The sequence below is a fragment of the Typopeltis vanoorti genome, chromosome 19, assembly GCF_054136105.1.
Source record: "Typopeltis vanoorti isolate ZY-2024b chromosome 19, IOZ_Tvanoo_1.0, whole genome shotgun sequence".
NCBI classification, from domain to species: domain Eukaryota; kingdom Metazoa; phylum Arthropoda; class Arachnida; order Uropygi; family Thelyphonidae; genus Typopeltis; species Typopeltis vanoorti.
Window position 1 is genome coordinate 37,794,593 of NC_143567.1, and position 18,832 is coordinate 37,813,424.

An 18,832-nucleotide genomic window follows, 5' to 3' on the forward strand; every position below is an offset into this window, starting at 1 on the left:
TACAGAGAAAAATGTAAGAGGGCTAAGCTATGTGCAAAAGTATCTAAAGAAAAGTAATGAGAAGACTTGGGTAAGAATATAGAAAATGAATATCAGTGAAGGTGGCAAAAAGTTTTTATTATTGTTATTACATGAGATCTCCAGGGAGTCCAAAGACTCATCAAAGGAGGGCACCTACTCTGCAACTCTCGGTCAACAACAACTACAACGAACTGCAACTACCATCATCTTCTACACCAATGCCATCCACTGCCCACCACCACCACTAGTATTTTCAAAGACAATCACAAACATCCATGCCTACAGCAGGATTTGAACCTGCAGCCTTTTGGCTGGAGAGCAGATATGCTAACCACTCAGCCAACCAGGCCAGGCATGTTCTGGAGGCAAATGAAAAAGCTTTGAAATGGAGGAAAGAGTTCTGTAAAAGGAATCAAAGATGATAAAGGTGACATGAAAACTGTAGATAAGGATATCCTAGATGTGTGGAGTAGTTACTTTGAAAGACTGTTAAACTAAACAAGTACAGTCATCCCTCGACTTACGTCCATTTGAGTTACGTCCTTTTGAAGATACGTCCGTAATTCTGGAAATAAGGGAATAAATAACATTTTTGGCTATACTTTCAAACAAGACACAAGCGAGCATAATGTAAACCTTGCACAGTGGCAAGAGCACTTTCAGCAGCAACCTCCTTCGACAGTCGGCACGTGTCTTCAATAGTTCCTCTGTTGATTTTGTGTTTAAGATATAGGTTATTTGTGTGTTTATCGTTAAATTTATCGCGATGTTTTCTGCAACATGGCCCCTACATGCCCAATCAAAAAATCTAGTGAAGAATCACAGAAAAAGAGGCGAGCAATTGTTCTTGAAACGAAGTTGCAAGTTATAAAGCAACATGAAGATGGTAAGCCTGTCAATGTGATCGCATATGACTTCGGATGGTCTCATTCTACAGTGAAAACCATTTTGAAAAATAAGGATAAAATCATAGAGGCTGTGAGGGAATCTGCTTCCATTAAATCGACAACAGTAACGAAGCAACAACAAGATCATCGGTGATATGGAAAAGCTACTTGCATCATGGATAGAGGACCTGAACCAAAAGTGCATATCCCTTAGCACTGTGACCATAACCATCAAGGCACTAAGTCTCTTCAACATGTTGAAGGAGAAAGCAGAACCCAATTATGACTACGAATTCAATGCTTCTTCTGGTTGGTTCATGAGATTCGAGCAACGTTTTGCGCTGCATAATGTGAAAATGTATGGGAATCTACAAGTGGTAAGAAGGCTGCCAAGGAGTTTGTGGAAAAATTGGATAAAATTATTACAGAGGAAAAGTATTTGCCACAGCAAATATTTAATATGGATGAGATGTCCTCGTTTCGGATATCTCATCCATATTAAATGGATGAGAGTCTGAAAAATGCCCAAGCAGACATTCATCCACAAAAAGCTAAAATCTATACCTAGTTTCAAAGCTTTCAAAGGATGATTTTGGCTGGATATAAACTGAAATCATTTGTGATGTGACACAGTGAGAATCCATGAATCTTCAAAAACATTAGGAGAGCAATAAGTCATGGATGATGACTCAAAAATTTTTTGAAGATGCCTTAATCAACTGTTATGCAAGTGAAATAAAAAGCTATTGTGTGAAAGAAAATGTCAAATTTAAAATTTTATTAATTCTAGATAATGCTCCAGGTCATCCGTCTTATAGCAGAAACATGACCTTGAACTTGATCTTCACCAAGTTCAAGGTCATGTTTCTCCCTCCAAACACTACCTCATTGATCCAACCTATGGATCAGGGAGTTCTTGCAGTATTTAAGGCTTATTATCTATGGAGAACTTTTTCACAAGCCATTTCTGCTACTGAAGTAAATAACCAGACTCTCATGCAATTCTGGGAAACATTCAATATTTATCATGCTATTAAAAATATTGCTGTGGCTTGGGACGAAGTGAATTCTCAATGTATGAGTGGCATATGGAAAAAGACATTAAAAAGGTTTGTGCATGATTTTGGAAGTTTGTAATAGTGGGCCTAGCAAACAATCTGAATCTCGAAGTGAATGATGACAAAATAATTCAACTCATAGAAAGTTCCCCTGAATAGTTGACCAACGAAGAATTGGTCCAACTAGAGGAACAACTGTTGCAGAAGAGGGAAAAGAAAAACAGGAAGAGGTAGTTCAACAATTTACAGTGAAGGGTCTTGCAGAAATGGTCTTTGCAGTTAGTGACGTTCTCAAAATGGCTGAAGACATGGACCCAATGATGAACACTACTTAATAGAAACAAAAGTACATGATGCGTTTGCTTGCTATGAACAAATTTATGATGAAAAGAAGAATAGCAATAAGCAAAGCGCATTGGACATTTTCATCAAAAAACCAAAGGTTACACCAGAAGAGCCACAGCCTGATTGTTCACACAGGGAAGGTAATGAAGACGTGATTGTGGAGGAAGATTTGAGTGATTATTCTCCTGTTTTATAGTGGCAGTAACACACAGTACAGTTTTATAATAAGGTTTAAAAATTAAAATGACAGTATACTTATTACGGTTAAGTCCCTAACCCCTATAACTCTGTTGATTTAATGTATTGACTTATGTCCAATTCGACTTACGTCCTGTAGGATGGAACGGAACCCGGACGTAAGTCGAGGGATGACTGTAATGACAGAACCATACTAGAATATTTCAAAACGAATGTGAAGAGGAGTGCATATCAATACTTGAAGTAGAAAAATTAATCAAAAACTTGAACTGCAGAAAGGCAGTTGAAGTAGATGATATTTGACTAGAAATGCTTAAGTATGGAAGTATAAAAGTTTTGGAGTGGCTACACTGCATAATTCAGAAGGCCTGGTTAGAAAGTTGAATTCCAGATGATTGGAGTAGAGTTCTAATAGTTCCCATCTATAAAAAAATTAAATAAAGTGGAATGTGAGAATTACAGAAGAATTTCTTTATAAAGTGTTCCAGATAAGATTTATGCAAAGATACTTGAAAGAGATTGAGAAAGATTGTGGAAGAGAAACTTGGAGAAAAACAAGCTGGATTCAGACCAAATAGAGGTTGTCAAGATCAGATTTTCACTTTACTACAAACAGTTCAGAAATCATGGAAACATGAGAAGGAGCTGTATTTAAGTGTTGTAGATCTGGAAAAGGCATAAAACAAGTATCCCAGAGAAAACTTTTCAAAACACTACAACTGTATGGGGCAAATAGAACAATTTACAGAGCAATAATGAAACTGCATTACTGCTAGAATACCAGAAAATCAAAATTTTAGTTATTTAAATGCAACTTCATTGTAGATTATTTTTTATAATACTTTAGTGTTCATTTATTTATTTTACCTATAACCACATTTTGAACTTGCAGTTTTTGTTGTTATAGTGACATGAGCAACATGACTGATACTGGCCAGTGCTTCTCCTCGAAAACCATATGTTGAAATTGAACTCAAATCTTCAAATTTTTGAAGTTTACTGGTAGTAAATCGTTCACATATAATTTCCAGATCTTCTTTCTGTAATGCAAAGCATATTTTAAATACATTTTACATAAAGCAAAATAATTTAAACATTCAGAAAGAAAGAACATGAATGCAACCAAATGAATATGAACTCAACTCAGATGTGTCCCCCTCCCCAGAAAAAAAAAAAAAAAATATATATATATATATATATATATATATATATAAACAAATCAAAACCGGTCTCATTCTCTCTCAATCCTCAACCGCACACATTCAAAACTCATACTGGAACAATTTCTAGCACTCCTTATCATGAAACACCACAAATCAGGAACTGTATTCTGACAACATCAGTAATATCACTATAATCCCCATATGATATTATGACTAGAGATTAGTTCTCTGCTCTGGGCACTTTTCAGTGATCATATTCAGTATGTAAGAGTACAAATGGCAACAATGTTGAGATAAATCAGTGATAAAGATTCTTTCAATTATGTTGAAAGAATCTTTATCACTGATTTAACTTGCTTACTTGCTACATCGACCAAATCTAAATAAAAACAATTGACTGAAATTATCCCTCTTATGAGAAAGAGTTCTTCACAAATTCCAGAATTAACTTAAATTATATATTTATTTATTATTAAATCTTGGTAAAGATATTTTTACTAGAACCTTAATATAATTAGACTATGACATCTGCATCATGCAAATGGGAGTTTGTGTGTGTCACTGTTGAATATACCAGTTTCTGTTCTTGTTGTTTAATTAGAAAGTCATACTGAAGATGCAAAATGTAAAAATGTTATACTGATAAAAAATATATATGTAAGTTAAATCCATTTTATGTTACTTATTAATTATGTTTTACATATATTTCAAGTTATCAATGAATATAAAAGACAGACAACATGCAGTACAGAAAAAAATTAATTTTGATGATAATTCTGAAGCCTGTGTAGCTCAGTGGATGTGGCATTTGCACACAACGGCACTTGACCGCACGAAGGAAGACTTTGTTTCGAATCTAGTTGTCAACTAGAGGAAATTTTTCTAAGCCTTTTTTCAATCAGTTCCCGAGTTAGTCGATCTCTGGCACGGGCAAGCGCGTTTTTTCTCCTGGAAACTCGGGTTTTTTGTCCCGTAAACTCAAGAAAATCAACAGTAGAACCCACATTATTTCAGACATTAAATATATTGGGTTAGGGACTACGAGATGGCAGCACTTGTTGAACCGTGTCTCTTCACTGCGTGCCACTTAATTAGTGATAGCCTTGGGCCAGCTATCTCTGATTGGCTGCTAGTGGAGATTGAACTGCCCACTCAGTCTCCAAAAGTTAGATAGGGCTAAACAGCCTCGCCTACTCCTATACAGGAATAAAAAGGCATTAGCTGATAATTCTGGATGCTTTCCCCACTCATTCTTTCAAGTATCTTCATTCCAGAAGTTGGTAGGTACAGTTTTCCAGTCATTCCTATTTTGTGCATCTCTAAAAATCTGGATAGTACTATTATCTGTCCAGGGTTCTATGTGTTTCATATAATGATATCTTGATTGCTTCTCCCTCTAGTTTTCTGTAATGATCATATTATTCAATCCTCCTCCTCCTCCTCTTATAGCATGAGATAAGAATTTCATTTTCCTTTTCCTGAACTCATTCATAATCTTCTTTTTCAGTTTGCTCTTTCAAGAGCGCTTACTTTTAGCTTTTCTATCCAGCTAGTCCACATTATTTTTCTTAGTAACCACATCTCCTGAATCATAAGTCTTTTTCCACTGTCCATATTTCTGAGGTATACATTTCGGTAGATTATAGGAAGGTGGTCTGAAAAGTTCTCGGCCTCAATCATAGATGGCAACACTATCAGCACGTTTTTTTTTTCTAAGTTGGTACAGCTGTCATTGGCATCCATATAAAATTGCAAGTCATTCTATCAAGTAGTTTGTTTTATACAGCTGTCTGAAGCAAAAGTGTTGTCTGTATCTCTTGAAATGGATAAAACTGAGTATTGTGCGATTATAAAATTCTTTGTAAAAGAAGGTTTAACTCCAAAAGAAATTCATTTGAAGTTCATAAAAGTTTATGGGCACTCTTCTCCTTCATTTTTGACAATTAAGAAATGGGCTGCCGAGTTTACATGTGGCTGTACCAGCCTTGAAGATGATCCATGTGAAGGACATCCAAAAAAGTGTAACAACACCAGAAATTGTTGATCGAGTGCACGATATGGTATTGGATGATCGGCGAGTCAAAGTGCATGAAATTGCTGAGACTATAGGCATTTCAAAAGAACATGTAGGATATATTTTGCATGAAGAATTGCAAATGAAAAAGCTTTGTGCAAGATGGGTGCCACGTTTCTCACAGCAGATCAAAAATGTGCTTGCATGAAAATCTCTGAACAGTGCTTGGAGCGTTTTAACAAGAATAAAACTGATTTTGAGTGTTGATTTATTGCTATGGATGAGACTTGGATTCACAAGTAGTCAAAACAGTGGGCAGAAGCAGGTTGTTCAGCGCTGAAGAAAACAAAGTCGGTTCCATCAGTGGGTGTTTTGGGAAGCTAAAAGCATTTTGTTTATTAATTATCTTGAAAAGGGTAAAACAATAACAGCAGAATATTATTCTGATCTTTTAACTAGACTAGACGAAAAAATTCGTGATAAAAGACCTGGTTTGCAGAAGAAAAAAATCTTTCATCAGGACAATGCACCTGTCCACAAAGGTGTTTTGGCAATGGGAAAATTAAGGGATCTACACTATGAATTGTTGGAACATTCATCCTATTCCCCAGATTTTGCTCCCTCTGACTTCTATCTTTTCCCAAAACTAAAACTCTTCCTCGCTGGTAAGCGTTTTTCTTTGAATCAAGAGGTGATTTCAGCTGAAGAGGGGTATTTTGCAGATCTTACTGAGAACCACTATAGGGACAGGATAATGGTGCTGGAGCATCGCTGAAATAAATGTATTGGTCTTAAGGAGATATGTTGAAAAATAAAAATATTGTATAAAAAATAATGTATAAAAATTGTATTTGATTTGTTGTTCACATTTTCCATCTTCAGTGATTAGATCTCACAGATATATAAATATCTTCTTGTTCTATGGAGTGCCTCTATGTGTTTCAATTTCTTGCATGATCCTATGCAAGAAAATCCCAAACAATAATGGTAATAATATACATCCCTGTCAGGCTCCCCCCCCCCTTTTTTTTTGTCTATCCATTGTTAAAGCATACCATTTATTATTATTGCCGATTGTTGATTCCAGTATGTGTTTTTTTTTATTAATGTTAAATCTTTTTGGACCAACATTTTCTATAAGTTTATCATGAGAGACAGCATCAAATACTTTTTTTTAAAATCTATGAAGAATGGTAATTATGTTTTTGTACAGCAATTATCTTTCACATATCATTCTGAGGTTTAATACTGCATTGTGTTTGATGGTGTTGGTGATAGCTGTGTCGAATAAAGTAATAATGGAGACAGTGAGGTGTTTGTAGGCAGAGTGGAGTAGAATGCCCTCCCACAATAAGTCCTTAAACTCCTTGGAAGTATGATGTAATAGTAATAATAATAACTGCTTGTGCTTTCTTCTACTTCTGATCCATGCTGTTCTTCAGCTATTATTTTATTTATTCAGGTTTGACATCTGTCCAGTATTATTATTATTAGACCTCCAACTCATTAAGGGATTCTATACATCACTCACCCAACTGCCATATACTTTTCTTAAACTCATTCAAACTAGATTCACTCACAACTTCAACAGGTAACTGTTCCACTCACTCACAGCTCTGTGAGAGAAAAATCTAGCTCTTACTCCTTTCTTAACTTCCACAGATGCCCTCTTGTCCTCTCTCCATCTTCCATATAATGAAAAATTTTATCAACCAATATCCTATAACAGGGGTGGAGAACCTTTTTTAGTATTAAGGGCAAAAATTGCTCATTTAAAAACTTCTGCAGACGATCGGCAAATTTTAACTCATATATATAGTGTATGTAGTGTGCAATATATAATAACTAAATGTGCAACATTCTCATCTGATATGGTATCTTTTAATTACAATGTATATAAATAAATTACAATGTAGACATATAATTATAACAATCAAGCAAAGGCTATATTTATTTTATTTAAAAAATGATATTTATTTTATTTTAAGCATAGTTCTGTCCATTTTTCACAAAACAGAGCACATTCACCACTTCTTTTACGATTTTCACTACAACTTGTCATTTAAAAAAATAGACTGAATAAAGTTGTCAACTGGTTAATTACTAGGCACTCGCAGTACTGCATGAGAAAAACAAAGTCAAAAGCCAATATGTTAGGACACGCAGGAAAATGTCATGGCGGTAATTGGGAAGCAACCAATCAGAGAAAGTCTGAACTTTGCCCGCGAGAAATGTTCCTGATTTCTTTTTATTTTAATGGCTGGCCTCGATTTCGTGGTTGCCAGACGTATGACGATCATATTTTATGCAATATAGTTATTTTTGATTTTGTATATTTAATTATTTAAATTTAAATAAATTCAATTATAATAAATTTAAATTATTATAAAATTTTATTTACATGTACATAAAAGTACATCAGCAAAGGGACAAATTGAAATAGACTCGCAGGCGAGGGGTTCCCCACTCCTGTCCTATAACAACCTCTCAAAAAAGCTGTAGACCTATCATATCAAACCCTCTTTCTTCTGCCTACCCGTGTCGGCAGCCCACATTCTCTCAATCTATCCTCGTAATCTACATTCCATAATCCCGATATTATCTTTGTAACTCTTCTTGGCAGCCTTTCCAAAATTTCTTTATATCTAGAACCCAGGAGACCAAATCTGCATGCAGCAGCCAAGTGCAGCATATCAATGCATTGTAAAGAGGAAAACTAACTTCTATATCCCTAAATTCTATTTCCTTTCTGCCATGTGATCTTTTTTCCTTCCAGTCTATATCTCCATAGTTGAAGTTCCCCATAATAATCACTTGACCCCTGTATCAGTGGCGGCTCATCCATAAGGGCTGCAGGGATACATTGAATGCACCTCCAGCGGTAAGTATACTAGCAAGTAGTACTGCTACTATACTCAACACTGGAGTTGCATTCAATGCAGCCCTTATGGATGAACCGCCACTGACCTGTACTCATTTTACTAATTTGCTGATGCATGTCTTCCAGATCATCTGTGGAACTTCCTGGCCTATAACAACAACCAACTGTATATTTTGTCTTACTGGTCTTAATCTCACACCAGATTGCTTCAAATGAACAGCCACCCTCCTGCCTGTCTCCTATTCAACAATTGGTTGAAATTCATCTGTTATCATCAGCAGTCTCCTCTCCCCCATCCTACTATAAAATCTCGTATAGAAAAAAAAATAGAAATATTTGTTTATATGTCGATTTTACATGGGTAATTAAATTTACATAAAATACTTATAATTAAAAGAATGTATAACTCACTTTACTGTACTAAATCTGGTATCAAATTGTTAGAATATTTAAATAAGAACCACCAGAATTGTAACAAAAATTAAGCTCAGACAGGATTATTATGCAAACAGACCTAAGGCTAGTGACAATCGCGAAGGTCACCGGATTATGAGTTTTCCCCAAAATCCATCGATAGCGTGGATGACGGAAAACCCCTCCAGTAAATCCGGGAGACTTAATTTGAAGAAGGGCCAAGGTCTGGAGAGTGATATAAAGGGCAGAGATTGAGTGGGGGGGGGGGCCAAAGAGGCTTTTGTTTTGAAGTTTTATTCGTGTGTCAGGCCTTTCCAAGGATGGGGAGAGTCATGTTCCTGCGAGCAAGCAGTTCCAACGAAGATGGGATGTTCAATAGCAACAGAGAAAGTCTTTTCAAGATGTCCTACCGTATGATTCTCCAATGATCTACGTATGTGCTGAATTATCGCTGCCGTAACTTAGTGCTAGATCGGAAATTTTTTTGGGAAGAAGCAGAACGCGCCCATAAGCCTTTAGGATCTAGGACTGTATAATGAACTGGCAAGATTGTAAGTAGAATGTTTTATGTAATATCCTAGATTGTGAAGTTCGAACGACAAATGTTGGTTCTGTTATCTATTCGCATACAAAGTACTATTTTGTTTTGCCAATGCACTGTCTCATAAAAATATCGAACCTGTGTGACCTAAGAATAGTAATAGCCACAACTGACTGAGAAAAAAAAAAATTAGGAGTTGCTTGAGATAGAGTTAATATAAGAGTTATTTTTGTGCTTAGTTGAATGTTTCTCTTGTATGTAAGAGAAAGAAAAATAATTCTTTTATGAGATCCTTAATGGCGAGATCCTTAATCGGAAAAAAAAATTTTTAAGGATCAATAATAGAGAAATAGAGCAAGGTAGATTAAGGAATTGGTTCCAGCCAGAAGCTTTTCCTAAGTCTACACTTCGAGCACGTGCAATAGCATACTTATGGCCTTGAGGCGGGGGGGGGGAGTAAAACAAAGATTATAGACTAAAGGATTAAGAATAACAGCGAGAATTGTGAATGAATTAGAAATTGAAATTGAACTGCCTCAAGCAACTACGATATTATAAACAATAATAATAAATATTAACTAAGTGAAAAATAAAAATATCTTTTATTTTATGATATTTACACTATCTTCCCTCAAAATACTCAACTGTTCACATTCAATCCCTGTAACTACATCATCTGCTATTAGCCAAGTCTCACTAATGCCTAGAACTTTTGGCGAGGTTGCCCTAACCAATGCCAAAAACTCCTACCTCTTGTTCCTGATACTTCTTGCATTAGTATATAAAAACTGCAGCATCCCTTTAGTCTCCACACCCACCTTTACTTTCTGAATTGACTACTCTATTCAATAATTTTGCTTGAGAGACTAGATTCCTCAATTGGTCATTCTCACACTCACTCAATTCATGGGTGCCTTCACACAAATGCACTTGCTTCCACCCTAATGGCTCAAGCTTCCTGAATTTGCACGTCAGCATGCTCAGTGAACAAAGCTCTCTCCAGACACCAAACACCAAAACCATTCAGATGCAGTCCATCAGCATTGTACAAATCCTTTTGTCAAACAGAGACTACAGATCCACAAATACTATCATTCCTTTTTCACAATCTACGTATAGACTCATTGGCTATCAATGCCCTCCTCCTCAGTTCGCCTCTATCATAGCATGGTAGGAGACTTATAATCTTCACCTCCTCGCTCTTCAGTTTTGTCTCTTCTAACAACTACTTTACATCTCATAGAATACTTCTAGCCTCTCAAATCATTTGTACCAACCAAAATAATCATTTCCTTTGCCTTACCTTTTTTGCATCTGGATGGCGTGGCTAATATCGTGAATTTTTGCTCCCAGGAAACACAATTTTGTCATACTTTCATTAAGTACTCCTCTGATTATTGAATCTCCATACATAATTTTACATAATTTTCTCCTTAACTTGTTTTTCTTGTTTGTTCAGTCAGTCTTTATTATTCTTTCGGATCACCTGCATCTTTCATTTTTTAGCCCTGCTTAACTCTTTCCGCTTCTGCAGTTTTTCAATTTCGTGCTTTGTCCTATGAAGGATAATATTTAAGCATGCTAGTTCTTTATTGATATCCATTTCATTCTCCTCTATTTCCACAGTCACACGTTCAACATTACCAACATCATTTTCCATCTTATTGTCGGTATTTGTTGCGTTCTCATCATCTAACAGACACTTTTAAAACACTTAACACACACTCTCCCTCTGTCTCTCTCTCCAGTTTCAATTTCCTTCAACATTATAAATGATAAAGGTTAGATTACGCAGAATGCAAAACGCATTGCAATTCCATCTATAATCATACCCAAGAAAAGAAGAATAATAACAAAACAAATGGAAAAATTATCGGTGATTTTGAAGGCATTAAAAACAACAAAAACAAATGCCGATAAGTCTTATGCTTATACAAGAAAAAAGATTTGAATCTTTTTGAAAAACAAAAGCATAAACATTGTGAGAATTTGCTGGTGATGCATTCACTGCAAGCTACAGACTGGTTTGGTTGCTAGTGCAGACACAACAGTAGGAGCTAAGCTATTGTTCCAAAAGACTGGTAGAAATCATCAGAAATGGAGATTGTCTACTATGACAGGGTTTTAATGTGGATGAGACTGGATTTAAAAAAAAAAAAAAATGCTAGATTATGCAAGGATTTAAAGTCAAAGGACAGGTGTTTGCTTCTCTATTTCCAAATTCAATTTGCCATCTTCACTAAAATTTGTGCCTAAATTGTTGAAATATTTATTTGTTCTATAGGTTCTCCATTGAGAATGCACCTGAAGTTTGGTCTTTTTATTGCTGATCTTCATGCCAAATTTGTTACAGCTGTTATGCTTAGAGAACCTTGGAGACTTGCACCGGGTGTGTTTAGGAGTACAATATCATCTGCATAAAGCAAAGAGCCAAGTTTGATACCTTGGATTTTAATATCATAATGCCGCTTTCTTTCATAATGCAATCCATATAGATGATGAATAAGAGTAAAGATAATGTATATCCTTGTTTCACCCCTGATTTTAACTCAAACCATCTTCCTGTATTTCCTTCAATTCTATGACTTACAACTAAAATATAGACTATGTATTGCTCTGTATAATGTTCCATTTGCCCCATATAACTGTAATGTTTTGAAAAGCTTTTCCCTGAGTACTGTATGCCTTTTCCAGATTTGCAAAACTAAAGTACAGATCCTTGTCATGATTTCTCAACTACTTGTGATAAAGTGAAAATTTGAGCTTGGCAACTTCTATTTGGCCTGAACCCAGCTTGTTTTTCTCCAAGTTTTTCTTCCACAATCTTTCTCAACCTCTTTCAAGTCTTGTCTTGTCAGATGTCATCTCCTTCCAGGAGGTTGACTACCATGGGCTTCCACCATGTATGGTTTCGTGCATCTCTTTTACATTCTTCATAGGACAAAAAGGTCCAGCCTTTAATATTTCCCATCCAAGGTATCAAACTTGGCTCTTTGTTTTAAGTGTTTTTTGTAGAGATTCATGCCTTAGTATGTGACCAAGGTAGCTGGTTTTCCTTTTCTTAATGGTTTTCAACAGATTCCTACCTTCTCCAATCATCTCTAATATTTCTAAATTGTTTTTTTGGCAGTCCATGGAACTCTAAAAATTCTTCTGAAGATCCACATCTCAAAGGCTTTTAGTTTATTTTCACAGTATTTTGATATTGTCCAGGTTTCTGCTCCATATAGCAGTGTTGACCATACATAATATTTGGACAGCCTAATTCTTGTTTTCGTGTGAATTTCCCTTGAGGTCAGAATGTTTTTCATGCTAATGAAGGTTGATCTAGCAATTTCTATTCTTCTTAATATTTCCTTATCACACTTTCCATTCACTGTAATTAGTTGACCCAAATATATATAACTCTCGACTTGATCTAAAGTATTTCCTCCGATCTTAATATTTATATCGGGTAATTTTTCTTTTTATAGTTAAATAGGGCTAAACGGCCTCGCCTACTCCCCATATACAGGAATAAAAAGGAGTTAGCTGATTTTTATTTTATTTTTTATTTTCTCTTGTTACCAGGATGGTTTTGGTTTTTTTGAAGTTGAAATTAAGTCCATATTTTTCAATTAGCTTCAGTCTCTCTTCTAGTAGGTTTTGAAGATCTTTTTTATTTTCAGCTAGCAGTACTGTCATCTGCATATTTTAAGTTGTTTATATCCCTGCCTCCTATGCTGACTCCTTTAAATTCTTCTAATTGCTGGAAGATATTTTCAGTATAGAGGTTAAATAATATAGGAGAAAGAACACAGCCTTGTCTGACACCCTTCTTTACTGGGAATTCCTCTGTGATTTCTCCTGATATTTTTATTGAGGCAGTTTGCTCCCAATATAGATTTATCAGTAATCTGGTATCCTTACCATCTACTCCTAAATTTCTGATGCATTTGATTAGTTGTTCATGTTGTATATTGTCAAAGGCCTTTGTGTAGTCAATAAAACATAAGTAGACTTCTTTCTGCTTCTCCAGATATCTTTCTATAATAGTTCTAATGTTGAAGAGTCCTTCTCTAGTTCCTTTATTTTCCTGGAAACCAGATTGTGTTTCATTAATTTCCATTTTGATTTTATGTTTATTTCTTTCTAGGATGTTATATAGCATAACTTTTGCTATCTGACTGGTTGTTCTGTATTCTTCACATTTGATTGTCTTCGATTTTTTAGGTATTGGTAGGAATGTTGAGTGCTTAAAATCTTTTGGCAGGTATCCAGTTTTGTATATTTTGTTACATATATCAGTCAGTGATCTTATAGCCTTATCATCTAAAGCCTTTAGATATTCTGCCATAATTCCATCCAGTCCTGGAGATTTCCTGGTTTCAATTTCCTAATGGCATTTGTTACTTCCCAGGTAAGAATAGTAGGCCCTCCAAATCTTCTTGCATTGGCTATCTATTCTATCATGATTGTAGAGTTCCTTTGAATACTGTACCCGTCTATCCCTTATTTTGTCTTTCTCCATTAGGATGTTTCCACTGGTATCTTCAATGCAATGAGAGTCTACCCTTTTGCAAGATTTGTTAGTTAGCTCCCTAACTTTTTCATGAAGTTCTCTAGTTTTGTGCTTTTTGTCCAGAAGTTCAATTTCCTTGCATTTGTTGTTAAGCCATAGTTCTTTTGCAATCCTACATTCTTTCCTGATCTCCTTGTTTAAGTTGTTGTATTCAGGACGATTTCTGTGTTTCTTTCTTTATTTCCTCCATTTTCAGTATCTTATCATTCATCCAGGGTTTACTTGTTTTCTTCTCAAATTTGGGAATTGTTAGTTTTACTGCCTTTTTTATGCCCTCTTTAAATTTCTGCCATCTATCCTCAATCTCATCTTCAGGGTAAGAATACTTGGTGGAATCAGAAACATTAACAGCAGTGGATTGTGCCAATTCCTTTAAAAATTTATCTTGTATTTCTTGATTTTTAAGGGAGCCAAGATCATTTTTTTCATGTTTAGAGGTTTCATTAATTTTCTTTAATTTTATTGCTGCTTTAATGACTACAGGGTTGTGGTCTGATCCAATATCAGCCCCTGGGTATGTTTTGGCTTGTAAGATGTTATTCCGGAATCTTTTTTTAATCATTATATAGTCAATCTGGTATCTACAGCTGTCTTCGGGACTTTTCCATGTGTAAAATCTTCTAGGAGGGTGGCTAAATAAAGTATTTGCTATTACCAGATTGTTTTCTTCACAGAAATGTATTAATCTATCTCCTCTTGGATTTCTATGTCCCAGGTCCTACTTTTCCATGCAGGAGGAGATCTTTTTTTGAGCCTACTTTAGCATTTAGAACTCCCATAACGATAATTATGTCATCTGATTTAGCATTGTTTAGTGCATTTTGAATGTCTTCATAGAAACATTCTACATTGTCATCTGGGTAATCAGAAGTAGGTGCATATATTTGGACAATAAAAATATTAAAAGCTTGAGCTGCAATTTTTAATGCAATTGTAAAATTCGATGCAGTGAGAATTTTTTATCTTAACTTTGCATAGACTTTTACAGAGATCACAAACATTATATATATAGAAGGAGATTGTAATTTTAACGCTGATTGTGGAATTTTGTTATTACGAATTTTGTATATAAGAGTTATATTAACTGTAGTTATAATTTTTTTGCGATTTGAAAAACCATACAAGTATGTATTGAAATGGTAGGAATGTTAAGCAGTGTATTTCAAGGCCAATGCCTTAGAAAGCAACTTGTCATTTTAGTGGTTCCAATTTGAAAGAAAGAGCTTAGAAGCCTTATTTGGAAATTGTAAAGTGCCTTCAATTGTTCAAAGCTTAACCTAATGCGTGTCCCAAGGACAGTGCAACAACAAGCGGCGAACAACCAAGGATATCTCGCATATAGTGAATAAGATTGTTTTTGTGTGTTCTGGGGGAAACAAAAGTAAGCAACAACTCTAAGGTCACATCCCCCTTTTTGCACAGGAATGCTCAGGGTTCTCAACCCTTATTCCAGGGACCGCAAGAGGGAGTATAAGAAAGGACCCAGAAGTATCCAGGGGGCTCTTTATCCAGATATCCAGATGCAGAAGATCGAAAATGTAGAGGTGGGGGCAGTATGCTGCAGCTGTATGTCAGTACGCATAGGTAGAAACAGGGAAAGAGAAGTCGAACCATAATAATATGCGTCAAGCTCCGGGAATTCTTCGAGATGCAACGGCATTAAAGGAAAGAAGCCCGCATGAATGTTAAAAGCCCAGGATGGAAAAGCAGTATCAGTAAGACATGATCCAATCCCCCGAAAATCTTCTATAACGCGACAGAGCTAACGAAAAGGAAACCTGCACGAATGATGAGGCCCAGGCCGGAAAAGAAGCCAGTAGAACCAGATAAGAGACGAAAGAGCCAGTTCAGATAATTGTGTCATAAGAAGAACTGTGAGTACAACCTTGAAGTAATTATATATTCGGCGGGACACATATAAAGTTAAATTGTGATGATTTGTCCCAGACTAAGAGGCTAAAGAATAGTTGAGATAATTTAGATAGGTAAACTTGTTGTTTGAGATATGTGCATATTGCTTGAACAGATTAGTTCTAGAATGTGAACACAGATTCTTATATGATAGCATTGCTGCATGTTTATTATGTATGTACAATGTATGAGATAAAAAAATTCTTAGCAGCAGAATGAATGAAAATATAGATTGGAATATAATAGTATCTGCATGTTCATTATGTATGTACAATGTATGAGATTATAATTCTTAGCAGCAGAATGAATGAGATTATAGATTAGTATTTGATAGTATTGCTGTGCATTTTAATGCGTGTATATTAGATAAGATTATAATTCTTAGCCGCAGAATGAACAAGATTATAGATTGCCATTTGATAGTATTGCTGTGTATTTTAATGTGTGTATATCGCATGAGATTATAATTCTTAGCTTTTAATTTTCTGAAGAGCCAACTCATTTGAGAAACTGTATTAATGCATCCTAGTTTAATATGTTTGTTATGCTAAAGAATGTGTATTCACTGATACTTATTCCAATGCATTGTTTCTAAAAAAAAAATGCGAACCTGTGTGCAAAGTTAAATAAGTGTAGCAACGACTGACAATAACAAACATTACAAAGTACCGCAGCTGTGAAACAGAAGTTAAAGAAGGGAAAAAAGGTATATTGTATGATTTCTGCTGCAACTGGATACATATTTCTTGAGTGAAAATAAATGAATCGGCACACAAGCTTTTCACCAATCTAAACCAGCCCTACTTCTGTACGACCGTACAGAAGTAGGGAAGGTTTAGATCAGTGAAATCCTCCCTTCCATAAAACAGATACTAAACCTAGACAAAAGAGTCACAACCTCGAGCAGCAGCTTAATATCGTGATCGATACCATCTCCTCCAAAATCGGAAAGTTGGAAACTAAGCTCGAGACGCTCAGCGATCAACACCCGACGGCAAGTGCACCTGTGCCTGCTAACAAATTTGGTGAACTAATCACATCATTGGTACACAAGTTGCTCGAGGCCGAAAATAGGAAACTCAACGCTGTTATCCTGAACTTTCCGACAGAAAATGGTAAATCCCTCAAAGAAGACATCAGCAAACTTGCAGGAGAATGCCATTTCGATCCCAGAAACATCGTCAAATGCCATCGTATCAGACCCATAAACAAAAGAAAGGACAGAACGAACTATCCACGTCTCATGAAAGTGACCTGTGACTCACCAATAAACACAACCAAATTTATAACTGGATAAACAACAAGCTAAAGTACACTTGCCCCCAGTCGCTCATACATGCTCGACCTGATTTAACCTTTGCCCAGAAAGAAGAAAGATGCCATCTCCAAAAACAACTAGAAGAAAAATGCCAAAATGGAGACAACAGTTCAGTAATAAACTACAAACAATCCAAACTAGTACAAAAACCAAGTGACACCAGTAGCCACCAAGAACACCAGCATGCAGGCACTGCATAGCAAACGTGCAGGACCCTTGGGGTCAAATCCATGCCTCACAGAACCTTGCATATCCACATCACCAACATCCGTGGCCTCAACTCTAACCTCAACAGCATCCACTACCACCTGCAGTCCACCAAATCCCACCTACTCTTTTTAACCAAAACTCAAATCTCACATTCCCCCAACACTATTTATCTCAACCTTCCTAACTATACACTATTTAACTCCTTTTGACCCAAGGGTGGCGTCTGCACATATATCTGCTCTGACATACCCCACCAGAGAACAACTAGCTTGGAATTGCCCGACTTCGACCCTCTTTGGCTGAAGATATCCCTTCCCCACTCAGTCAAATTCATCTGCTGTCTCTATTGCTCTCCTAATACCACCAATCACTCAAAGTTCTTTCATTTCCTCTCCTTAAAAGTTGATTTTCTCCAGTCCCACTCCTCAAACAACGAAATCATCCTCCTGGGTGATTTCAACATTCATAACACCAATTGGCTTTCCTCTTCCAGTCATACAGATCCTGCAGGCAGAGATGCTGAAACATTTGAGGTCACCAATGACCTCACGCAAATTGTTCAAAACCCGACCAGAATACCAGATAACCCAAACCACTCCCCAAATACCCTAGACCTCTTCCTTACTAATGACCCCTCCAAATATGCAGTGAATGTAGTAAGCCCCCTGGGTAATTCTGACCACAGCTTAGTGCTCATTCCTCCCCCATTCAACAACGCCTACACAGTTACTCCCACACAAGAGTAGTTTGGTAATATAATAGTGCCAAATGGGACAGTCTCCGCGACTACTATGCTTCATTCCCATGGTTAGACTATTGTTTCCGATCCTCCAGTCCAGATATATGCACCGAACGCATCACCAAAGTGATCCTCACTGGCATGAAAGCATATATTCCCCACACTACTCAGGCCTAACTAAACCCTGATTCTCCAAAAAATATGCCAAGGTTGTACAAATGAAAAATCAGGCATACAACAACTGGTCAAATCAAGAACCCCATCCTCATTCAATGCCTACACTGAAGCCCAAAACAAATGCAAGAAAACAGGAGGGCAAAAAGCAGGAAGCTTGCAGCCAGCCTGTCCAAACAGCGGCCGTGCCTTTTGGTCTCTTGCCAAGGTAATTGGCCGTAACTTTTGCCCTACACTATTCCCACCTCTATCATACCCAGATGGCTCATTTGCAACATCACCCATAGAAAAAGCTAACCTCCTGGCATCACACTTTGCCTCCGATGCACACATAACTGACAATGGCAAATGCCCTCCAGTCATTCCAACTGCCCAATATACAATGCCTCCTATATCC

General features: G+C 36.4%; 1 protein-coding gene across 2 annotated transcripts in view; it reads right to left on the bottom strand.

Moving 5' to 3' along the window:
- Positions 1-18,832, bottom strand: part of Mlh1 (DNA mismatch repair ATPase Mlh1) — a 426,615-nt gene that overhangs the window by 285,464 nt on the left and 122,319 nt on the right. For both annotated transcript variants that reach the window (XM_090408883.1, XM_090408882.1), the window contains exon 4: positions 3,377-3,549. In XM_090408883.1, coding sequence (XP_090265009.1) covers positions 3,377-3,549 — 173 coding nt within the window. The remainder of the gene's footprint in view (positions 1-3,376; positions 3,550-18,832) is intronic.